The following is a 25,418-nucleotide window of genomic DNA, read 5'->3' as shown; positions in this document are numbered from 1 at the left end:
TTATGAAGTATTAAACAATAATACTTTGTTTTTTTGGCTGTTCTAAGATGAGGAAGCGGTTGAGTGTGGTAGGTGCATTTTTCTTCTTAGATTTAACTTTTCTTTCTTAAGTTATGCTTTCACTCCATTTAACGATTTCCTTTCCTATTTTTCCTTTGTGCTTCTCAGAGGAAATTGAAGGTACATGTACAAAAGTTTCCCTGCATAGCCCAATAATTTTATTTAGAGAACATGTGTTTAGAATTAAATTGTAAAAAGTGAAATGTTTCTAAGAGTTGTTGTACGTATAATGCTTCTATATTGCCACCAGATAGACTGAATCAATTTTAAAGTGGATGAAAGTACCAAAATGCTCTTGGTTGCTTCATGCGAAGATCTGTTATTTGAACTGTTGTTTTTAACTGCTTTCCCTCTTTCTTGAACTGTTGGAAGATGTGTAAAGAAAAGTATCATAAAAAAAAACAGTACAAAGCTTGGGTGGGCTGGGTTGGAAGGAGGTGGTTCTGACTTAATTACGGGGCCAAGAGAAGTCTTGCATTTCTAATTAATACTGAAGAAGTATTTCTCTGAGATGGTAGAAAGTTCATCCACGTCGTATCATCTTTACTGTTTTCCCTCCGAGTGTAGCCGGTTACTGTTATGCTGGCAGCATATGTTAAAGTAATAGCAGCTGATCTCTTGTATTTCTTTTTTTTAACTTAAGAGGCCTTTGTTTATAAAACATTAGAAGTTGTAGCTCATATTTTTGATCAAAGGGCCTCCGGTATGTAAAAATATACATTACGGTTATTTCATATCAAATGAGAGGATGTGTTTTTGATCAAAAACCTTTCTGTCTAATCCAGTGAGCCAAAACTTAAAGCTGAAGTCTGATAATGTATAATTTACGAAAAAGCTTGATTTACATCAAATACATTTTGCTTTCTTTTAAGTAGCATCATATTCTCTATTAACTGATAAAGCGTGAATAAATACCTCGCAAGAATTCTGTGTAGAATGTTTGCTGTCATCAAAATTTCCGCTTGAGACGTTGAAAAGATCAGTGTGCATGCTGCAAAATGCCAGAACGTCTTCAGCTAAAATATAAAACAATAAGCATTGTTTTATGTTTTTAAGAAAATGGCTTATTGAAGGCTTTCTAATGCTGTGCTTTGTACAGTTGTCATTTTAAAGTACTTCCGTATTTTTTGCTGGGCTTCTAACTATTCTGCTTTATTTCTTGGCTCTTATTCTGTGTGCTTTTACCCTTCGTCCAGAAGATGCTGAATGTGCTGGTCACAACAGTGGATCCTATCTAGGTGAGCAATTGGTTACAAAAGACGATTTCTTTTTTTCTTTCAGCTCCTTTTCCCTGGAACTACTGTGTCCACTTTGCTTTTGGGGGTAACCTGCATACAAATGTCTGTAATGTGCATGAGAAAAGCATGAATACGAAGGTTTCAAAAATGGCTCATTGGATTTGACATAAAGGATTTATGTAGTGTGGTATGCCACTATCTGGTTAATAATACGGTACTAAACTACTGTTTAAATAAAAAACATATAAATTTGGGAGAAATACTGGCTTTTTAGGCACATTATGTCAGCAAAGTATTTAATGCTACAAAAAGGTTACTATATCATGAAAAGCTTAAGACTTGAAGGACGTGCTTTCAAGGTTTTAACCAAGTTTTGCTTACCTCTTTTGTGAGCACGCAATGGCACAGTCAGAATACAAGGCAAATTTGTAGTCATTCTTTTTTATTCTTTTTTTTTTTTTTTTTCCACGTTACAAAATATGTCTTAACAACCCAACAGCTTAAAGTTGGCTTTAAAGCTGGTCTGAGCTCAATGTATCATTGCAGGCAGCAGGAAGGAGGGAAGGAGTCCTTTGGCTTCAGCATTCCAAATTTCAAACAAAAGTAACATTTTAAAAAGGTGAATGTTCCATTATATGTTTCAGCTTTTTAATTTGTGCCATTTTAAAAGCTATGTAAAAATATTTTAGTTGAAACTGTCCAGAATTCCTGCCAGCTGAAGGCTGGATGGAGTGGATTTTGTGGCAACCGGCCCTTTTCCCAAGGCTTTCATCCTCCTCCTGCAAGAGGAACAGGAAGAAACATGTCAGAGTGCTTTAGTACATCCAAGTGATTGGGCTTACTGAAACACCTTAAACCAGGACTGTAAAGCAGAGATGGTTTTCATATTGTAGTATGCTGTTTTTAAATGTGGCATATAAACAGCACTGGGAACACACAAACTATCTAACTGAAAGAACTTTAATCTCTTTTCAAAACCTTAGCAGAGTATAACTTTATCATGCATTCACATGGTAACTAACGGTCATCTGATTGTGCTGAAAATAAACTTTGAGATTTGTTAGTAAATCAACTACAGTAATGTTGAATTGCAACTGTGTGGAGATATTGAAGCGTACTTGGAAAACAGCGCTTTGGACTTTGGATCTGATTCTGGCCGCATTACATTTTCGTTATATTTTCTTTGAAGAAGAAAAGATTTTTTGCATCGTTTCTCTCTGAATGCAGGTACAGGTAGCATGAATTGTCAGGACCAGACTATCATGGTTTTGCAATCAGGTCTTAGTGGGTTACTGCTTTATATGGGTAGGAAGACTGCAAAACAAAATTTGTTGTTTTAATGCTATTTCCCACTTTTATGTGGTTGTCACATGGCTCCATCACTTAGGAAGGAGGTGTCGTGATAAAGAAACGGCTGTTGTTCTCAATGCTGAGAACATAAAATGAAGATGAGGTGTAATTAACTTGGGCAAAGTCCTTATAAATATTACTGGAGAACAACTGCACAATGCAGGTAATGGCTTTATCTTTAGAGATCTTCCATGTGTTAAAGAGCTGCCATCAGCCCACAGGCAGCCCTGCAGCCTTCTCATGCTGGGTCTGTGCTGCTGGACAGGAGGCGACAGATGGGAGCCGGGACAGAACAATATACAGAAAATAGACCTATCTGAGGCTAGGACCAATTTGGAGGTAGAGACGCAAGAACTCTTTGCTCTCCAAGAAAGGATCAGGCTTCCTCACAGTCAATCTGTCTGATTTTGAAATCAGTGTATTCTGAATGTCCATCCATGTTTTGTAGTACTGTTTTTTGGAGCGAATCCTGAGCATTCTTGAAAGATGGCAGGCATTTATGGCTCTCCTGGCTCACTAAGTAACTAAATTTCTAGGCAAGTCTTCAGTATTGTAACGTAAAGTCTTGACACTAAACTGAAAACAAAGCCTAGAACACAGTCTCTGAAGGACTTGAGTCACACCACCAAGGTTGGGATGTTTTTGTGTGCCCATCTGTGTGCTATAACATCTCACAGGAACAAGGCAGTCCAAATTCCCTTCACCAGTAATGAAGGAGTAGAGCTGCATTACCTCGTGTTTAGGGCTCATTGTAGTCACATATATGACCAGTTACTATCAGCTAAGTGTGGTGAATGTTTTGCACATCTAAATTTTAGAAACAGTTGCCAAAGTACAGCTGCACTGACAGCTTCCTAAAATCAGAACAGCAAGCCGTACTTCGTGCCGCTTTTGATATTGCATAACCACGCCAAGTGAACCACCGCAATTCTATTTTTTGTCCATCATTTTTAATTCAGTGTTACAGCTTGTAATGGGTTTCGAGCTCTGCATGCGTTCACATTTCGATCTGTGAACCAGGATGCTCTCTGAATATCCAGGCTCCTCTAAAAGGATGTGTACTTCAGACATGCGTGAAGTGGTCATGAAGAGCGATAGAAGAATCATCTTTCAGAAGGCAGAATGTTTGGGTTCAGATCCATTATGTTCAGGGTTATCAGGTCTGTTGTGTTCAGGGTTATCATACCACTAATTTGAACTCTCCCCTCTACAGTGACTCAAATAAATTTCACAATTTTTCACCGAATTCTAGTACTTAAGTTACAGTGCAGTATCAGATGTTTCTGCTGTAATTTCCTGAGGAACTGCTGGGGAGAACATTAGGACCTTGTCTGTGCCAAACTTAAAATGTAGTTACATTGCTTGAACCTTTATCAACATACAGTAAATACAGATGAATATCATCTGTTTACTAGTCTCAATTTTGTCTTAAAAATCCAGACATAACCTAAATTTTTATTAACCCTGCCTAAATGTGCAAGCTGGGAATCAGCCCAGAAGCAGGCAGAGTAAGAGGTCTGCTCTGTGTTTGTGCAGTTCCTGTGTAACAACAGAAATACTCAGTATACGAGTGGGTATAAAAAAATGCCAATATTTTGAAGGGGGAAAAGAATATACAGAAATATCTTATACAAAGATTGCACCTTGGTGATGACCAGGGTGCCACTATTACTTTTGTCAGTAACCTGCCACGTGAATACAAAAAGTACCTGTGAGTTCATTTACAGATAAGCACCATTTGTTCACTACAAGTCGTGTAAGTTTAGACCAAATTCAGTGGAGAATACACAAAGTCAATGCAAGCTTTGCTCCTTGTTTTAGTGAATGAAAATGAAGGAAACACGTGTGCGTGCCCTGTAGCATTCTGGAGCCTTACTGGCGAGTGTAGCATATGTGAATGTACAGCACAGAACTTCCTTTTAGCAGCTTCTCTTTGAGAAATTACTTTTCTAGATTTGTATGTGTATCTAAACCAAAATTTACTCAACACAGTCACAATTTTTGCTCCCTTCTTTAGGATTTTATTATTAAATCTAAAGAAATGCAGCATTTTACATTGTTGCCCTTTGGAAGTGTTTTAGGATAGGAAATATTTGTGCATTGCCAGTTTTCAGTCTGGATTTCTGCATGATCCCAGGTGGATTTCTCAGTGCCAATGTCAGGATGTACGTTGCCAGTGGTTAGAAGACGAATCGGGTTTTTATTCTAGTCATTTTTTCTTTGTTTGTGTGTTTACATTCCTAACCTCAGAGAGATGCATAGTTTCTCTTGGATTGTTGTTGGCGCTTACCTAAGTGTATTAGGAACAGCTGATGATTTTTGTTTCGTGTTGAGGAGTGCCATACGGTTTGGAGGCATTTGAAGCTGGAGAGCATTTGTTCTTCATATTTTCATCCCAGCAGCTATTTCACCAAACCCATTACATTCCAGGGGCAGTTTATGGGTTAGTATGTTCAGTAGCTCCTAGTCATATAGCTGGAACCAGAGAACCGGTGCAAGCTTCTTAATGCTCACAATTTTATGTTGCTTTAGTCACAAAATTTTCCCCTTTTATTTTATAGTCTGCATTCTTGGCAGCTAAGATTAATTTTTGCTGATATCCATATTCTGCAGACAGTTTGGGTCGCAACTCCTTTCGTATTCACAGAGTTTTATTTGATCAAATATCTCAGACAAGTAATTCTTTTTCCCTCTCTTCCCTTTTAGAAGTTTACTTTCAAGCTTAACCATCTTATAGAAACTTCATTTTTCTATTGCAAATCAATCTTCCTTTCTTTCTTTCTTTTTTTTTTTTTTTCCCCCACAGTGACATTCTCTTTTTTAATAATGCTCTATAGCTGATTTAAATATATGAAGCCGATTTTCATCTCTCCTAAACTGAGAAATGTGCAGTCACTATGAGAGTGCTTTTTTGCTTGTTCATGAATGTGCTCCTACCTTTTGAGTATAATGTAGTTTCAGTTCAGCTTAATCTTTTCACACAGTCGTAGCTGCCTATCACGTATTATAAATGCAGATTTTAATAGAAAATATTTATTAACAGTTCTTGGTAAAACAGCTTCAGAAGGTCATAGTACAGTTAAGCCACAAATGTGAGAGTATATAATCACAGATTTCAGAGGGGGAGGGTCACGTTTCAAGGAGTGCAGTAGCAGTACCTTAGAAATAGGGGATATATTGGAAGCAGTCTCATCCCTTGTCTCTGCCCCACGCATTTTCTTTAGTTTTGAAAGTAGCTTAAAGCAAGCTTTCTTGGGGTTGTGTATTGGGCTGTACAGATGTGCTTGGAGGAACAGATAAAAACAGCTTTCAGATTAACGGTCTCCAAATAACAAAGCTATTCTCAGTTTTACGGAGTATTTTCACTAGCTGCAGAAAAATCTCCTTTATTATCTTTGTCCCCAGTGTTTGTTTGTTCTTTTCAATGAATGTAATAGCTTTCCTGTAGCCTGTAGGCCCTAGATCAATTTGTAGAACATTCTTAAAGTACAGGAAATTATTGCTATTTTCATTTTATCAGTGAGTTTCGGTCAAAGAAATGCTGAATATTTTCATTAAGGAAACCCACATTACAGTGGAACTGTGTCACCTGCACCTTGGCAGTGCTTTATCTGTAGCCTCTAAGAGCAACAAGGGGCAAAGCCTAAAGATTGCTCCAAAAGCTTTCTTCCTTTTCTTCTTTTTACGAGTGTGCACGCACACACAAAGCCAGTTCTTTTCTAACAGGGAAGAATGAAAATTCTTGAATAACCCACGTCCTGGTGGTTTGGTAATGAAATCTGGATCGAGTAGGTGGAGAAAAGAGGAATAAATTACAAGTGGTTTCATTAGAACTTTACAGTAGAGATTGAATCAGTCGTGAAGATTTTGCAATAAGGATATTTTTCCAAAAGATTGCAGGTATTTGAGCTGAAGTTAAGGAGCTGTTGGTAAATGTGCTGCTGTGAGGCAGCTGCTCAGAGGCATGGAGCTCTTGATTTTTGTAAGCCCAAAACCAAAGTGGTACAGAGAGGATTGGTTTGGCTTCATTTATTGCCTACCCTCATTCTCAGCAGTGGAGCGGGGTGATGCTGGCCCTCTAGCAAAGAATGGAATCTTCTGTGGATACGTAGATGTTGTATGCTGTGACAAAGCTCTTTATTCTGTCAACTTTTTAGGAGTAAATGCTAAAGAATTATCATTGTTTCTGTAGATGCTGGTAGAGTACGATTTTCAAAACAATTTTTGGCTGCTTTTAGAGCAGATTTTTAATCTGGAGCCTTCTATGAGATGTCAGGAAATTTACAGCCCCCTTTCGTAGCTCATGTTACTTTTAACCTTTCCTTATACAGTTGTGTATGCAGTTAGATGTGGTGACGTCGCATCACAGAATCAGATCTGTAGTGGTTGGAAGGGACTTCTAGAGATCAGTCCAACCCCTCTGCTAAAGCAGGTTCTTCCAGAGTCCTAATGGATTTTCACTGTATTCTGGACAAGATCACCTGGGCTTTCTCTTGGGTGTGTTTACAGATATCAGTGTTTTGACAGAACCTTCCTCACTGCAGTCACTTCAGTGTTAGTGTTCTGTATTTGCAGAAGAAAACAGCGTAGTTCAGTATATTTTGGTATGTGTTCCTGTCTTCTATTTTGGTCACTCTTGTATCTCAGCCCAAGTCCCACTCTTAAAAATACTGTTGTCCTGCACTGTGGATGTTTGCTCTTCTTCATCAGTTTTTAATGTACTTATTCATATTTTGAATTTCTATTTGCATGTATGTATGTGTTGTGAATTCTCATCAATACAGAGACTTGCAGCAGCAAAATAAGTTGGTTAACATGATTTTTGATCCAGATTCTGCAAAGATTTATGCTAAGTAGAACTGTGCAGAACATGCTAAGCCTGTAACTAAGCTCAAAAAGATTTTGCTTCTAAGTATTAGTTGAAGTGAGCGTTGAATTTGCCAGATACGGCCTTTGAAGATGAAACTGTAATATGACTACTTCTCAAACACCTAAATATGTGGGTTTTTACAAGTTTATGAAAATATATTACTGAAAAATTTGGGGTCACTAGAAGTTTACATATGTTTACTGTCCTACAGAATATTCCAGGGGGGAAAACGGTGTCAGGACTATTTCAGTAGTTTTAAAGTGTAGTTTGAATTTTACTTTACTGTTCCCAAATAATGAAGTCAGTTTTGCAGTCCTTCTAGAACCAAAGTAGAGCTATAGAGATACCGGTAAAATTAATGTAAAGGATTTTCTGAAAAACTGCAAGGTAGTCATTAACAAACGAGTCAAATTAGTTTGTAAAACACAGTGCTAGAAGCCTTTTTATACTGCTCTGCTTGAGAATGCCTGTGATAATCTTCTTTGTGGTTATTTGAAATACCCAGTCTTGCAGATAGGTACTGGAGATGTAGCATTGTTGATGCAATTGGAAATTGTAAATGCAAGCTTAATGGGAATATTAACTTTCAGTTTAATGCTAACATATCTGTAATACGGCTACTGTATTGTCTAACATGTTTTGTGGTGTTTTGGAATTTAACTAACAATGTTTGGTTTTATTCTTAAACATCTTCAGGAAAGGTTCTATGTGCTTTTTTATGGTGTCAGCATGGAGTCAAGCACAAAAAATTATTCAAGGAATTAATTTTCATTAATCATTTCAACCGCCAGACGTGTTCATGTGTTGTATTTGATGTCTCTGTATGCCATGATGACTTAATAGAAATGTACTGTGTGGTAGGATAGTCCGTACTGCATGAATGTTTTCCTTGTGTATGCATACTAATGTGTAAGAAACTCAAATGATCTAAATATGTTAACAATTTACTGTAATTATTTTTACAACTTGTTGCAAATGTCATGATTTAATTGGTATTCCTAATTCTTCAGTTTAAATAGGCACCTGATACTGTTTAAAACTGCGGCAAAAAAATCATTCTAGTGCCATGGCTTGTTTAACATACAATGCGTTCTTTTATTTCATGCACCGACCCTCAAGTGTTTGGAAGAGTCTGTTTTCAGCTTTGGATAGCCTTGCTTTCTTATTTTGAAAAAATCCTGTTCTTATTGCAGCTGGTTTTAGAAGAAGCTTTCGCCTTAGCAGAAAAGATAAAAAAACAAACAAATCTATGTATGAGTGCAAGAAGAGCGATCAGTACGATACAGCAGATATCCCAACATATGAAGAAGTTGCAAAATATAGACGACAACCTAATGACAAATACAGGCTTGTAGTTTTGGTTGGTAAGTTGTTTTCCTTATTTTTAACCTGGTAATACCAAGGGCTGCTGATGAGCGCAGTGCTTATCACAGGATCATTCAGGTTGGAGTAGATCTTAGGAGGTCAGCTTGTCCAGCTTCCCACTCAAAGCAGGAGCAGTTCTGAGTTCAGAGCAGGTTTCTGATGACGGCACCTTTGGGAACTTCCTACTGCATCTTCTCTTTTGTTCCCAGCATTCACCACAGTGAAATGGCAGGGTACATCATCTCAGTAAGTGTTAGAAGGTGCTGGTGGGTCCCCCCGAAGCAGTCTCTTCTCCAAATGTGGTTCTCTCAGCCTGTCTGATGTGTAGGTTGTTCATCTTCCAGCCATCTTAGAAACTCTTCCCTGACCTTGCTCCAGTTTATCAGCATCTTTCTAGTAACAAAGGGCCCAATATGGGCTGACCATTTCTTGCATTGTCTAACTAATGGGCAGAATCACTTCCCTCCATTCAGTGGTTATCCCCTTTCTGATTTAGCCCAGGATAGCCCTCCTCACTGCCAGTGTCCCTGTGGTCACGTGCTGAGCTCAGTTGCTGCCTGGACCTTCAGGTTCTTCCCATCTAATGTGCTCCACAGCTGGTCAGTCCTCATCTTGTGCTGCAGTCTGTTGTAAGTGCAGAACTTCGCATTTGTCTTCATCAAATTTTCCAAAGGTCTGCCAGCCCATTTATGTAACTTACTGAGGTCCCTCTGTATTGCAGCCCTATCCTCAGACAAGTCATCTAAATCAACCAGTTTGGCATCTGCAAACTCAGCAGGGGCTATTCTGTGTCATCCTCCATTTTTTTTAATGAACGTATGAAATGGTACATCCTGCAGTAGACCCCCAAGGAGCTCTGCTTGCAGTGTGTTACCCAGTATACTGCAGGCCAGTAAAGTAGCCCTTACCCTTCAAGCATGATCGTCCATTCAGTTTTCATCTGCCTTGTAAACCACCAATTTAGATACAGTATCCCAACTAGTATGTAAGGATGCTTTTGGAGACAATGTCTACAGCCTTGTTAAAATAAAGAGACAATGATTATATATAGCTACCCTGGTGACTAATCTAAACCTGGTTGTCAATCTGTACTGAAATTCATAAGAATTAAAGTAGTGCTCTGCTCTTAAAGATCAATCAGTATAGCAGAGTAGAAAAAGACAGAAAAAATGGAATAAATACTTGTGGTCAGTCGAGGCAGAATATATACATGGAGAGCAACAGAGTCTACTGTGTTAGAACAAGTAAATAAGCAGGTTGAGAGAAAGGTGAATGAGAGGTGGGCTTCTGTGTGCCAAGAGCAGATGTAAATATAGCTGCAGAAGACTTAAGATGTCATCCTCAGCTTTCTGTTCCTCCATAATCTGTCCCTGCCATAGGTTCCCTGTGGTAGTTATCATCTAATCAAAATGCATTGCTTCAGTCTCCTAAAAAAACAAAAACAAACAGGAAGTCTGTTATCTTAACTGCTTCAAAAGTAGATAGTGGAGCCCCAGAGAGGGTAACCATTACCACCAATGAATGTCTCATTAGTTATTGTTTCTTTTGCAGTAGCACATAGGCTGGAAAGTTTCCTGCATTCTGAAAGCAGCAGAGCAGAGAAATACGACCTTCTAGCAGGGTCTGTTTTGTGCTGTTGAGGAGCTCTGTAGTGGCATTTTTCTATCAGTCATATCCAAGGGAACATTAAGCTTAGTTTTTAATAAGCAGCTTTGTCACTTCCCAGAACTAAAATTCAGCCACCTACTAGTGTGATCACTGTGAGCTTGTGGGCTATATACAACCCGTAATAACGTGGTTGAGTTGATTTTACACTTACATCAACAATATGCGGTGCAAAAGTGTGATAAGTAGACTTTTAATAACAAATTGCATATGTCTGATCTAAAGAATACCTAGAGATTTCATCTGATTTTTGTGGTAATAAGTCAAACAAAGAAAGAGTGCTTTTATGGGAACAAAAGCAGTTCAGAAATTTATTGCAGACTTCAGTAATTCTGATGTTTTTCTCTGGATATGAAGAGCAGTTTAAGTCTGGCCAATACCATAAAAATGTCTTGGGCAAAAGGTGGAAAAAGTAGCAGAGCTCAGCAACACAGGTACGGGAGGAGTGGATGCATTCAAGAAGCTTTTGGGTGCCGGGAGCAGCAGGGGGTGTAATGTGTCAAATAAAAGGTGGATACTGTTATCAGGAAACAAAGGGACAGATAATGAATGTATAGCTTTAATTGGTGGGGACGCTGAATATCTGCTGTGTTATGCTAATGCCTAATGCATAATTTACTGTTGGAAGGCTTTGGGGGTTTTGTTTTGTCCTTTTTGTCTGAGAGTTTGACAACTGCGAAGGAGAAATTTCTTTTGGCCTCATTTTAAATTGATCTGCTCTAATTTACAGAATGCAAATTGCACACGCAGTAATTTTGAGTGCCCTGTAATGTGATAGAGTATTAGCCTCAGCCACAGCTAGATGTATTAGTTTGTCAGGCTTTCACCCTCTCTGCAAATGTATGCTTATGAAAAAAGCCCTGTCTGTCCTTGGGGCTAAAATAATGGATAATCTGGAGTGATAATGTTACAGATACTTCTGCTGTGCTGTTTCTCAGATATTATGAATGTGATGAGTCTGCTAAAAGTGAAATGATCCAGTATTGTGTGATAACTTACCATTCCTAGGCTACAGAAAATCCTTAAGGTCTTCAAGAATATTGTCTGCATCCGAACCACTATACTTTGCAGCTTTACCAAGCGGAGGCAGAATATGTTGACATGAAACATAGTATTTAGACAATAGGATTTTCATTTACATTAACAAGGAAAAAATCCTGCTCACAAATGCTTCTGCTTCAGTAATGATGAAAGCCAAACCAGCAGAGTTAGAATGGATGTGCCGTGTACTTTCACTGTACATGGTGCAGTATCAGCTAAGACAGAAATTTCTGGAGACAATGCTTGAATAAAGCAAGGTCAGAAATAGCAAACTGTGAGGATGTGTCCTAGACTGCACAGAGTTGTGTGCATACAGCGTTATTACCAGAGGCACCCAATGCCTTTTGTTCATCTGTGGTGACACATCTGCCCTGGGCAGGGCTGGAAGAAAGAGCCCGAAGTTTGTAACCACAAAGGAGCCATTGTCACTGAAGTGATACAATCAGAAGGAGCTTTCCTGTCCCTGAACTAGGCTGTCTGTAGTCCCCACAGTGGAGTCCTTCTGGTCGTCACTGCAGAAAAACTGGAATATTGAGTCTGGAAGAGTTCTGTATTCTTATAGTGCTTACGTTAAAAGTATAAGATCCATCACTTTTAGTTTTATTGTGAGGGAGCTTTGTGAAGAGAGTGTTTCAGAGCAGGGGAGAATGAAACAGAGGTGGCTCCTATCTTCCTACATCTCTGACATACCTTTAACAAATGTTCAGTAGTGACTTACACAAATGTAATAGCTCTGTAGCAATGCTGTGGGAAAGTAGCCTGCTATATGACCATGCTGTATCACGTAAACCATTTGGAAACAAAGAAGACTTAGAACTGATATCTTCATTAAACCTTTCTGGCTGAATGCATTGGTAGATGTGTGTGGTTCAGAAATCTGCTTTGGCTAGCTTTGCCGATCAGAAAAGCAGTATAAACTCCCAGAGCTTCAGCGAGCAGCCAATCTAGAAGTACATTCCTACTGCTAGATAGAGTTTACTGAAAAACAGAAGAACGATGTTCTGTTTTCCTGCTTTATGTGTCATTGTGTTATAGTTGGACATATGTATGCAGTCATTGCATTACACTGATCCATTTTACTAGGGAAGCAATAGTTGAGCCACAGAACCTCTGTCAGTGCACATTTTCTACAGAGTCTTTATGGTCTCAGCAGAGGGGTAGCACCTACCTCACAAAATCTTTTCTGAAAGACCACTTTCAAGTAGACTAGGAGGTATTTTCTAGGGAGATCCCTTTGTGCCTGCTGCTGAAGAATAACCAATGGGATTAATCTTCTAGAGACCTGAACTTATTCTATCAGTTTTTCCAGATTCCTTGAGGCATGTCTGAGTAGTACGAAGCTCCATGTTAGTGGTTGGTGGTCTAATTCTGCAAGTGGCTGTCAATAAGATGAGTTAGGTGTTGCAGTTTCTTTGTGCAGGGTACTATGGTTACTTGGTTGACATGACTGAATATGGAACAGCAAGTAAAGTAAATGTTGCTTTAAAAAAATAAGCAAAGTATTATGAAACGTCACAGTAACACTTAATATTGCTGCCAGGAGTGAGTGATGGTAAACTAAAATAATGCTACAGTTATGTATCCCACTTGCTTGGCATTCTGCAATGAGAATATGGATTGTCCTTCTCAATCCCAGTGCTTTGTTTTCTTCTCTAGGTCAAATCAGATTCAGGTTCTGATTATTAAAAACTAGCATCTTTGTAGCATCAACATGAAAATAGGAATCAGAATAGAAGTATTCTCTACACTCAGGAGATGCAGTGCAAAAAGAAGCACAATGGATGGCATTACTGATCAGGAATCAATCCATATGCTGCAGTTAAGAGAGTTCTGTGAAAACAGTGCTGAAAAAGAGGAATCTACACCTTCCAGTAGTTAAATTTAAAGACGAGTTTAAAATGGTAACCTGGAAGGGGAGAGAGCATAGTAATGAGGGTTAGATCTTAAAACAGATCTGATCTAAGTTTCTAAAGCATCCATCACAGTAAGTGAAGCCTGGATTATTTATATATAAATAGAGCTGAAAGCTTGTTGTTGATGTGACAGTGTATAGTCGAAGGAAATAATATTTGTGTAGGTATGATGGGGATAAAATTTTTTCTGGAAAGGAATTTAATGATTCTTTTTACTTGAATTCTACATGTTTCGTTCAATGTTAGTAGAACATATTAAGAATTTTAACTACTTTTCTGGAAAAAAAAAAAAAAGGTATTTGTTGAAATAGCTTTGCCATTAAAAGAGATAAAAAATAGAAAGCACAAAAGTAATGTCATTATCTGCATGACACATTGCTCTTCTCTTCAGACATGCACCAGTAGAGGCTGCTGTACACCATATTAAATAAACATTTATACTTACTGATAGATTAATTTACTGGCAGGTCAGAGATGGAACTTGAAATGTAGTTGTGTGTTTAACTTATGTAAACACATAAAATTATAAATGCAGAAACTCTGAGACTTTACAGAGGAGCCACAGTCTGGGGGTGGTAGGAGACGCTTTCCATCATCACGTGTTTCTAACTTCACACGGGGTAGATGCAAGTAGGCACCTGAAGGCGTGAAGCGTCACTCGTTGATTTTTGGTACCAGAATCTCATTAGTAACCAACGAGTATATCACTGTTTCATTAACATGCTTATTACATTTTGTATTTCTAATCTCTAAAATGTCTTCATTAGAAAGAACTGTGACTGCATGGTTGTATCACTCTTCATACAATAGCAAGAATTTTCCATAATTGTATTATTCTCATTTGGGATATGATTCAAATGATTCTCTTTTACATTTTGTTTTTGACCTGACTTGGTGGAAACAAAGCCAGTGCTCCATCAGAAAACCATCAACCCACAGCTGGGCTTCTTCATGCACATATCACCATGAATCCTCCCCCAACACCAGATAGGGTTCCTGTGGGTAGGAAGCAGTTCCCCGTTAAGCCTTTGAGATTTCTTAGGACAGTGTACCCTTACAGAAACATTAAGAACCATTATCAAATGGCTAAGAGATGGGGGCTCTTGAAAAGTCAAAAGCAATGCCTTCTCAGTAATTTCTAGCACAGCAGTACTCAAGTGGAGGTAGAGGGGATGGGTCAGAAAATAACCATGCAGTCTTTGTTTCTTCCTGCCAACCTCTTTCCAAGAGTGGTCTCCCTTTGGCAGCTGCATGAAGGAGGAAACATTTATTTTGGACCGGCTCAAACAGCAGACAGCGTACGAGCAGAGTTTAAAAGAAAATCAACAACAAAGAAGCAATCAGAAGCACCCCAAATGCGTTGTGACCTGGGGAGCACCAAGTGCATGGAGAGGAGCTGCCTTTTCTTCCTTTCCCTGCTCATTTCCAGCCTGGACCCTCAGAAAGGAGGAGGACAGTGGCCTCCACCTGCTGGCTGGGAGGTTCTGGTCCAGGAGTTTGAGATGTTCTGGCAAAATGAATAGCCACGCCAATTTTGATTAAGGTTAAGGTGCCAAGTCTGTGGTGGGGCCAAGGATGGGGATATGATGTGTTGAAGGTAGTGTAGAAATTGCTTCATTTTGGGTTATATGTCCTTTAAGGGTCCCTTCCAACTCAGATGATTCTATGAATCTACTTTTTCAATGCTTTTTTTCCTCAGCGATAGAGTCAGGCCAGAAAAACTACCAGCTGCCCCCCCTCATGTTTGTCAGCACTGTGTATCCTAGGAAAGGCTATATCCATAGACATTTCTAAACGGTTAGTAGACAGCGTGTATTATAGCTGTGCGCCCTTTGGACTTACCTCGGAGAGTGCTTGTGCCTGAAGATGAGAGACCTGGCTGCTGGGAAACAGCCCTGTTTCTTTTTTTTAGGACCAGTGGGGGTTGGACTGAATGAGCTCAAACGAAAATTGCTGATCAGTGACACCCAGCATTACGGCGTAACAGTGCCACGTAAGTAGAAACACACTTCTGTTCTCTGGATGCTACACTTGGTTCCCTTTATTATTGCATTAACTTAAGGCACTTTTAAATTCGAGTCTCTAAATGCATGCTTGGCATCCAGATTACTTTTCTAATTTTTGAAAGTGCTGCTGCAGTAGTATTTTAAGTAGCATTGATTAAATTGATAGGACGCTTTGGCTCAGAGGCGCTGCAGTAGATTTTTACTACAAGTTTAGCGTGATTGATGTCAGCGGTGTTTGGTAAATGAAACTCAGCTAAAGAACACGCTGGATTTAGCTGCAAAGCAGTGAAAAAGTACTTGGTTAGCACTGCTTGCTTTCAGCAAAATGCCCTTTTACATTAAGACTGAAAAATAAAGATGGATGATAAACAGTTTTGAACCTCCATGAATAAATGATTTGAATCCCTTTGATTAGCTTTATAAAAGTTGATTTGGGGATTTTTTTCTCCTCTCTTTCCCCCCGTCTGACCGTGTTGTGTAATTTGAACGATGACGAATAACGTTGTTCTGTACTGAATTCTGCAGTACTTCTTTGGGTTTTCTTTCGAGTGGAGGGCTTCACAGTGTTAGCTGCTCTTCCATTCCTCGGTCTGTTTGTACTTGTAACTGTGCCTCCTGTAGGGATCCTTCAAATTATGTGTCCAGCACTGAATCCAGGAAATACTGCCATGCTTTTTTTTACAAGTGCAGGTATTCTATAAAAGTACATATGAATGAATTTTCTAGGCAGAAAAATGAATACATTTGTTTTCAGCAAGTCATTTCATTTGCAAATATTTGCCTCAGCTGGGTATTGAAAACTGCCACAAAAAAGCCAGATGTTCCCAAATATTGTACATGCTGCATCTGCAGTCATTCGCCCAGAAGTATTTCTCTAAAAATTGCCAGTATTCATCAAGCTGCCTTTTCTCTTTTCTCTTCCAAATTTGTGGCTATAATTTAAAACAAACAAGTAAAGAAATCCTTCCCCCTGAAATTCAGTAAGTCGGGACTTGTGTGAAGAAATGGCGTTCTTGGAAATGTTTCTCTTTGTGTCAACCTAAGAGAAGCGAGACATCAAATGGCATTCCAGGCTGCGCTTCTGCAGGCAGGCTGTGTGTGTTCATAAATGACGAAGAATATGTGGTGCTGTAATCCGCATCTGGTATCAAATATGATTTTTAAACATGTTCTTTATCCACACGTGGCAACCCCACACGTTTGCAAGCAAAGCCTTTATGCCTAGACTTGAAGGCAAGTAAAGAGTGCAAATAATAATGCGAGAGCACTGAAAGAAAAAGGAATCACCAGAAAATGAAAAGCAGTAAATCATAAAATTCACACCCTGTTTCTTTACTGTCATGCTCCATATACCGAGCTGCAAGCATTGCTAATGAATGTAACATTTTATAAATCAGGTTGGTGAACTTAGTTTCCCTTTATGGTCTTGTATGCTAATAAGTTTAACGAGTGGCAAGGTTGGGGTAATTGTTATGAACTGCTGCTCATTTTATTATTCATCTGTCCTCGTTTTATTGGATTTTTCCACAAGTTAATAAAAATGATAATCTGAGACTTGCCCAGTAGGTTTTTTTTTCCCTGTGCGTGCTTTTAAACTCAATCCTGTCACGTGCTGAGTGCCGCCTCGTGTCAGTCAGGAGCAGGGAACCGCTGTGCTGAGTGTTGCACAAGGCCTGTGGGCTTCGGAGTGCTTCCTGAGCTGGTTTGCATTATATTGTTTTGTGCATCCTTTCTTTTTTTTCTCTTTTTTCTTTTAATGAAACTGCAGACACCACCCGAGCAAGAAGAAGCCAAGAAAGCGATGGTGTTGAATACATTTTCATTTCCAAGCACTTGTTTGAGACAGACGTACAGAATAACAAGTATGTTGAAGAGGTTTTAACTCGAACCACAGTTAAGACAATGGCTGTGTTATTAAGTGGGGCTGGTTGTAATTTTAGATAGTAATTCGAAGTGGATGTAAGCCGTGGTGATTTGAAACTGTTCGATTTACGTTGTGATACAAAATCAGTTCAAAGAAGCTGAAACAAACAAACAAACAAACAAAAAACACCCCAGTGTATGCAGACAGAAATGCTTCTCTGCTTCCAAGGAGTTTCAGTACTTCAGCTCATCAATAAGACCCTGAAATTGTAGGTGTTGTGGTGGGGGAGCTCTCTTTCATGGGGCATTACCCTTGATGGCAGTGAATCCTTGCAGCACTGGGAAGGGGGGACCTGGAAGTGCTGCAAACATGCTTGAATCAATGTTTGTGTAATTCTGCACCCTTTCAGAACAGGCACTTCCTGTGCTTTTGAATTTAGAGACCTACAGAAAAGCCCCTGTCTGTAAACACTCCAGGAATTAAGCTAAAAATGAAGACAATGGTAGCATCGCGCTCTGGCAGCCTGTAAAATATTGCAGCTTGAAATTCTGTCCCAGTGTTTCAGGGGGCAAAAGTGTATTAGACACAAAGCTGGGGGCTTTATGGAAACTTCAAACTGTGCTTTGCTTTTTTGGCAAATTGTACTTATGCTTTTATAGCACATAAGCAGCCGCCTTGGTTCCATTAGCACTGTCGTAGCTCCTCCTCCTCTTCTGAGATGGAATTTGGATATTCTGTAGTGTGCAATGAAATTTCAGTAGTTTCTATTGTTTGGCTTATCCGCTGTTTTATTGCATTGCATTAGTTCAGAAAAAGAGGTGATGGAAAACATTAGTGGGCTGTTGGACTACAGTGCTTTTTTCTCTTTAACTGTAATACAAGCAGGTGTTACTGATTTGAACGTGGTAAAATAGAAGATTTCTTAAAATTGACATGTTGAAGTACTTGACAGCATTTCCTTTATAAAACATGGTAAAACTCGCATGTAAAGTAACATATATTTGCTCCTGAATTAGATCTTATAAACCAAACCAGTAAGTTTTTGCTGGAGAAAATGGAAATGTTTTTAACGTCTTCACCCTCTGCCATAGGTTTATCGAGTACGGCGAGTATAAGAACAACTACTATGGCACAAGCTTAGACTCTGTTCGGTCAGTCCTCGCTAAAAACAAAGTCTGTCTGTTGGATGTGCAGCCTCATGTAAGTAAGCATATCTTTTGGAATCTTATAGTTCTCCGTGTTGCGTATCAGGATTTCAGAAACTTAACTGTCTTTAAAATATATATATTTTATTCCATCCTGAATTACTGTCAACTGGGCTTGATCGGTCACTTTATCGTGTCAAAGACTTGCTGGAAGAAGTAAACTCCAATACATATTGCAAGTATTCATCTCAGGAATTATTGTATTAAAAGCCAACAGCATAATACCACAGACATTATAAAATGCTTCCGAATTTTCATTCATCTTTTTCTTGTTTTGTGTTGGAGGTTCTTTCTGAAACTTACATTTCAGAATGGCTTTGAGCTGCCACGCAGCCCAGCCGCTGTCCTGCATTTAGTGTGTCTGCTCATGTAAAGGGTTTCCACGGAAGACAGAAGTTAAGGAACATGCTTGGTGTTTTGTTGGCTGGATAATTGTTAAGAACATTCCCGTCTAAGCCATTTGTTATTGCCCTGACTGCGTCTTTCAACCCAACTAAACAGCACCTCTGGGAATTTTTATTCTCCCAATAACTGCAGTGCTGCCAGGAGCTGAACCAGTTTGTTTAAACGAAGCCAAAGTATTTCTCCTCCAAAGGTGGCCAGCCTGTGGCTTCTGCACCCCAGCAGTTTGTGAGCATTTCCCGATGCATTTTTGGATGTGGGGCTTTTGCCTTAAAGCAGCAAGTGGGCTGTGCCAGCACAGGAGCAGCTGGGGAAGCTAAGCTCACACCAGGAGACCTGGGCCAAGGCTTCTGGGGCTTTGTGAGAGTACCATGTGTCCAGTGCAGACCAGTTTTTCAGTGAACCACAGAATTCTGCAGAGGACCTGGTCTTGTGAGCTCTTCTGGGGTCATGTTCCATCATGTTGTTTCCTCGTGGGCCCTGGCAATGCGATGGTGACCAAAAGCTGTCCGGCCATCCCTGCTCCACGCTGTGCTGCAGTCACATTTGTAGACCTCTAATTTCATATCTTTCATCACTTGACTCTCAGGAACAGTAAACAGCAGGGCGTTTTTTGTGAGCACACAGCACTGAAGAGTGGCGGCTGACCTCCTGTGATTGTGGCGCAGGTTCCTGCTCACACTGCTCCCTGCCCTGCCTTCCATCCTCCTCCTGCCTTCAGGCACTACTTTGCATTTGCAGAAACAAAGTTTTCTTACCCTTCATATGAAAACTTTCCTTGTATGAATCAATGCTGATCAACATAACAGGATGGCAATAACTGAGAGACAGACGTCTAGAAGTGCTTTATGAGTTCAGTCTGGTTAACAGAGAGTTTCTTTTACTATGGTAAATTCCATTGTGAGAAATAAGCCAGTTAATTACATTTTTCCTCTTATCAGACAGTGAAACACTTACGGACATACGAGTTTAAGCCATTTGTTATATTTATAAAGCCTCCACCACTCGACCGCTTGAGAGAGACCAGAAAAAATGCCAAGATTATTTCAAGTAAAGATGACAGGGGAACTGCAAAACCCTTTACAGTAAGTATATTTAAACATAGTAAAGCATGAGAACTTGTTAAGGGTTTGTTTGTATTGTTTTTACCTTGGAAATAAAGGTTATTTTTGGGTCTCATCCACAGTTCTTGTCAGGGCTTAGACTCAACGTACATGTTATTTCTCAGTTCATGTCACCCTAAACTTGCTGTGGTGTTCTCACTGTTCGCTGTGCTCATGGATATTCACATGTCCGTGGTACTCAGTGTGAGTCTATGTAATTGAAGAACCCTCGTAATGCTGTGGATTTCCTTTAAAAAAAGACATTTGCATGTGGGGTTAGAGGTTTATATTTAAGTATATGAATTTCCTTGTTTTGTCAGTTCTATTTTTGAGTCTTAATCCTCAAACATCAACCATCAGTTGAGACAGTAAATGCTGCCGTAATAAAAAGTCCATATTTGTGAATAAGACACACAGTTAAAAAATGTTACAGGGAAATGAAGATTCTAAGAAAGAATGTGAAATATCTAAGGAAGCAAAAGGAACAAGTGCTGCTTCTTCAATAACCAGGAAAAAAAGATCAGTCATTACCCAATAGTAACTTACTTCCTGGAAGTACAATGAAAAAATATTTTAATTGAAGTTAAGTGAAAGCCAAGCATGGTTACATTTTATCCATGGTTACGGTGTGCGTGACTTTCCTGTACTCAGATATAAGTTGTTATTTAGGAATTATTCTATTCTGTTTTTAAGCTGAGTCATAAGCAGGGTCACAGAGATGGATAGCTGAGATAAAGCAGATACAGATATATATTGCCTCTTTATTTCTGTGACTGTGTCTTTGTAGGATATGTTTTTGAAGTAGTGAAGAAATAATACTCTGTAACAATACTTTCTGTCATCTATAAAATGTAAGAGGCGCTCATTCTTAAGAGTAATCTTCAGGACATTGTTTAGGACCGTTTTACTCATAGTTGTGTCATCAATTAAATTCCTTAGATTTGTTCCCTTCCCAAACACAAACAGAAATGCACCCAACCAGGCCCAAGCAAGACTAACCAAGGCACAGGAAGAGAGCTCCTGCCAGGCTTTTAAGAGAATAAAGGCTGCCTCATAATATATCATGTGCTAATAGCAAGCTGAGAATTAAGTAATGAAACCTTAAGGGCATCATCAATGTAAACAGCTAGAATTGTTTTCTACTGGTGCTGCTAACAGAAGATGGCTTGAAATTGCCGTGCGGTGACCAAGTGTGTTATTGTAAGGGGAAGGATGAGAGAATTGTCCGTTGAGCAAACTCTGCTTGTGGGAGTGTTCTCTGAGATTATCTGGAAGGATCATTTCTGTTTTGTTTTTGTTTTTTTGTTTTTGTTTTTGTTTTTGTTTTGATAAAAAGCCCAGTTTCCATTTCCATAGGCAAGTAGTTTCACATTCACTGTGGAATTAGTTGACATTTCTGTGGGCTGACTGTTACCATCATTGATCTCATTAGGAAGAAGACTTTCAAGAGATGATTAAGTCCGCCCAGGTGATGGAGAGCCAATACGGCCACCTCTTCGATAAGGTGATTGTCAATGATGACCTCGCAACAGCCTACAGTGAGCTTAAGGCAACCTTTGACAGACTGGAGACTGAGACCTTCTGGGTTCCCGTCAGCTGGTTGCACTCATAGCGTTTCCCATTCACAAGGCAGCCAATGTGTCCCAATCCAAATGTGTGCGTGGTTAGGCAATACTTAAGGGCCATTTTCTTGGGAGGAGGGCTTTCTAACTCTACCTGAGCAGCAAGTGCACTCTTCATGTATTTGGCACTGGTCTTGTTTTCCTGTGTCTTCATCCTCCTGTTCACAGTTTTGGGATGGTCATGTGGAACCGAAGTCTTACTGAGCTCAGTAAAGCGAGCTAATGCTCATGTAACAAAACTGCCAAACGTCTCTCTCTCAGTCATACATCCATTTCCAAGGTAAGCTTTTTTAATGGAGAGTCTGCAGAAGACAGTAATTAATACTGGAGATCAGCACTTTGGTGGTTCTAAGTATAACTGCTCTCGTAAAAAGCACATCAGCACTTGGAAGTTATTATCCCTTAAGTGCTCGAGAGAACTGAAATAGGCAAAAGTGACCAACGTTTTTATGGGGAAGACATCTTATGCACAGCAAGATAAGTGTTTTTACTTTTCTAGATGTGAGCCTTGTCTTACATGTACAGAGATTGCAGTATTCCCTTGCACTTACGTAGTCATGAAAAGAAAGATGTATTCAGTGGCTCAGTTGTGAAGATCCCTTCTGTGAGCATGCACGGATTGAAGGTATTTTCATGCATGCTTTGTGGCACAACAAAGAGAACTCAATGGGAATATTTATTTAAATAGGGTTACTATGTATATAACTACAAAGTCTTTAGGATTAATCTGTGAAATGGGTGACGAAGCAATATGAATAGCAACCAAGTAAAGAGTAAATTTTTTTTTCCCTTTAAATTTATATCAAGAATTTTTAGCATCCCTTAGAACAGTTTTCCCTTCAGAATTTTTCAATCAATTGGTGAGTTACTGTGGAGATCTGGGAAGCAGTTGCAATAAGTCAGTTCTTTCCATTGCTTGGTATGTAGCGGTACGTGTTTTGATAGTGTAACAGACATCTTGTCTCCATCCAGGAACAAATTAATGCTGTAGTCCTCATTACAAAAAAAAAATCTCCATCAGTGATCCAACACAGTTGGAAACCCCATCTTGAATCTGATGTGACAGTGTAAGCAAATGTATCATAGATGATGTATTTTAATATAGATAACTTGGTATTTTTCTTTCTTTACTACTGATATGCAGGAAATGAGTACATCTGTAAAGACCAAGTAACACCTGTGTGTTGTGTTGTGAATGTGTCTGTAAGTAAAGAACGTGCATAGGAGCTTGTAAATTCAGGTCATCACATCTGTGGCATTCAAACAGGAAACAGTTATTTCACGTTAATCTGTAAAGAGAATATAGATGTCTTGTTTCAAGGAAAAAGAATTTAGTGAAACTTTGTATATTTATGGACGGCTTGAAAAGGGATATTAAGTTTTTAAATTTCTTGTCAATGTGGTCATTTATTAAACAGATTACAAAGACTGTAATTCGAAACACCATCTCTGTAAACTGAGCTCAACATTCCATGTAAATATTTTATTTCAGTTCGTGTGCTGATAAAGCCATCAGATTCCGCAGTTTTATTTTATTATGCGTATTTAATTTGTGGGTCGTTGCACGTATCTTAGAGTTGTGTAAAACAAATGAAATGTAAGCAACAGCAGCAAACTCCCTCCGAGTCTGGAAATGTTTATGCAGGATTCACAGATGTACAGAATCTTAGTACGGTAAACACTGTTTGAATCGCTGTTGTGTAACTTATGTCAAGCTTCACCTTTTTTCAGGGGAGTTAAACCTTTTTGTAACGTAAGTCGAGATTTGATTGAGGTAACTGCATGTGGGCTATGTGGGTTGAGAAAATGTTCTCTATTTTTTTTAATTACTGAAAATGAAATTGTTTTTCTGGGGATCCGGAATTGGGTGCCTGCTTGCCTTTGCCCTTGCCTGCAAAGAACCGAGCGCCCTCACCACCTCTTCTTACCAACAGCTCGGAGAGGGCACTCTGCATCCCTTGGGACCTGGCTACTTCCCGCCTCAATGAGCAACTCTCAACACTGCTTCTGACCTGCAGTGTATCACAACACCGGTGTAGAATAAGTCTCGCAAAAGGGACCTGCTTTTCTCTTTAAGAAGGAGGTGCTGGAATATTCTGCAAAGTCCTTGTATGAAGCAATCCTGCGTGCTGTCTGTCTTGTCCTTTAAAAAAGATTGCAGTTCCCATTCCTGGGTCGATGCAGTCTAGAGGATATGATGCAGTCTCAGAGGACGTTCTGCAGCACGCCGTGCTGGGCAGTCGTGGGCAGCGCTGTGCTGTGCTGCCTTCATGGGGACGCTGCTGCAGCCCTGCAGGCGCTTCGGCGGCAGAGAGGCAGATGGCTGCCTGCCCTGTCTGCGGGCCGGGAGCCGAGTCCTGAGTTGTAACACCTGCAAAGGAAGGGAATCACAAAAACATAAATCCTGCGGAGCAAAATGTGCGCACAGTGAGAGGTGGTGTTAGCTAAATCACTAGATTGCTCTTGAAAATCAATGGTATTGCAGTAGTTGCTTCCAAAAGTAAAAAGAAAAAAGAAAGCCCTGGGCTCTGCAAGGCAGGCAGGAATGATGTACATTCAAGGCAGAAAGACGTCTCAGTCCACCAGTTCTGACAGCACAGGACCTGCTCCGAGTGCACGTGCTGAACTATTCTGAGGTTCCATGGGGAGGGCTGTGTGCTTCTTTTGACTCCTTACACTTGGGAATAAAGATGACTCAAGGTGGTTTCAATATTCCACATATGCGAGTTGTGCTGTGTGGGTTTTTAGGGAACTGTGTGTTTTGACCGTCAAGCCCAGATGTTTTTATTGTGTTTTAGCTGTTTGCCATAGTCAGAAAAAGGGTGGTATTTTTTCATACTGTACCAGGCTCTGTACTTGAGTTTGCCATCAGGTCATTGCTTGATGACCTGCACTCTGATCTTACTTCCATTATGCAAAACAATAAATTATTGATATATCACAGAAGGTGTTTTCTTCTCTGTTGTAATTTACACCATAAAACACAGGGACTTAAAAATGTGTTGACTACAAAAGAAAAACTGCCGAAGAAGTTATTTCGTAGGTCTCTTATTATTGACTGTCACACCCCAGTTACCTTTAAATGGGAATATAAAGCAACATAGAGCAACATCTGAAATGCTTAATTTTTCATTTCTATTGGTGAATTCTCCTTCAAGACCATCAGACCGTTTCCTGCACACACCCCACTAACCTGTTTGCTCTCCAAGGCAGGTGCTGTGCAGGAGGTCAGGCAGACACTGCTGTGCTTGCAAAGTGCTTGGAGCAACAGCCGACGTGTCGGTCGCGTGTGCTCACAGGTCACGGGGAAGGCTGTGCTGATTCCTGCCTCTTATGGAAGGCAATACTTTAACTAAGTTGCTTTTTGCGCTGCCTTACATCTTTTCCAGGAATAAAAGCCCAACACATGCTAGGATTAAAGAGAACACTTTTAAGCCCCTTCTGTTTTGTTTCAGTGCAGTATTCTGCATTTCCCACATGTATTTAGGTTCGGGTTTCTCCTGTGCGTGCAAAATTCTTTCCTCAGTAAAGCTAGTATTGATTTTTTGTGGATTGTTTTGAAGGATGAATCGTTTCTTCAGAGATTTACAATTAAAACTATAATCTGAGTGCATTTTTGCTACTGTGGTTTCTACAGTCGTTCCCCACAGGAGTAAGAGTTTTCTGCGTATCAGTGCTTAGAATAACTTGTACTGGCAACTTACCTAAGATGCT

At 39.6% G+C, this 25,418-nt stretch overlaps 1 protein-coding gene across 1 annotated transcript in view; it reads left to right on the top strand.

Moving 5' to 3' along the window:
* Nucleotides 1-24,646, top strand: part of MPP7 (MAGUK p55 scaffold protein 7) — a 144,300-nt gene extending 119,654 nt beyond the window's left edge. Inside the window, exons 14-20 of the mRNA XM_072329434.1 lie at nt 1,260-1,298; nt 8,712-8,882; nt 15,415-15,495; nt 17,277-17,370; nt 18,464-18,572; nt 19,921-20,064; nt 21,515-24,646. Of these exons, the coding sequence (XP_072185535.1) occupies nt 1,260-1,298; nt 8,712-8,882; nt 15,415-15,495; nt 17,277-17,370; nt 18,464-18,572; nt 19,921-20,064; nt 21,515-21,694 (818 nt within the window). The 3' untranslated portion in view covers nt 21,695-24,646. The remainder of the gene's footprint in view (nt 1-1,259; nt 1,299-8,711; nt 8,883-15,414; nt 15,496-17,276; nt 17,371-18,463; nt 18,573-19,920; nt 20,065-21,514) is intronic.
* Nucleotides 24,647-25,418: the final 772 nt, after the last annotated feature.

This window comes from Excalfactoria chinensis, chromosome 2 (assembly GCF_039878825.1).
Source record: "Excalfactoria chinensis isolate bCotChi1 chromosome 2, bCotChi1.hap2, whole genome shotgun sequence".
Taxonomy (NCBI): Eukaryota; Metazoa; Chordata; class Aves; order Galliformes; family Phasianidae; genus Excalfactoria; species Excalfactoria chinensis.
The sequence above is the reverse complement of the archived record's forward strand: the minus strand, read 5'-3'. Positions and strand labels throughout refer to the sequence as shown.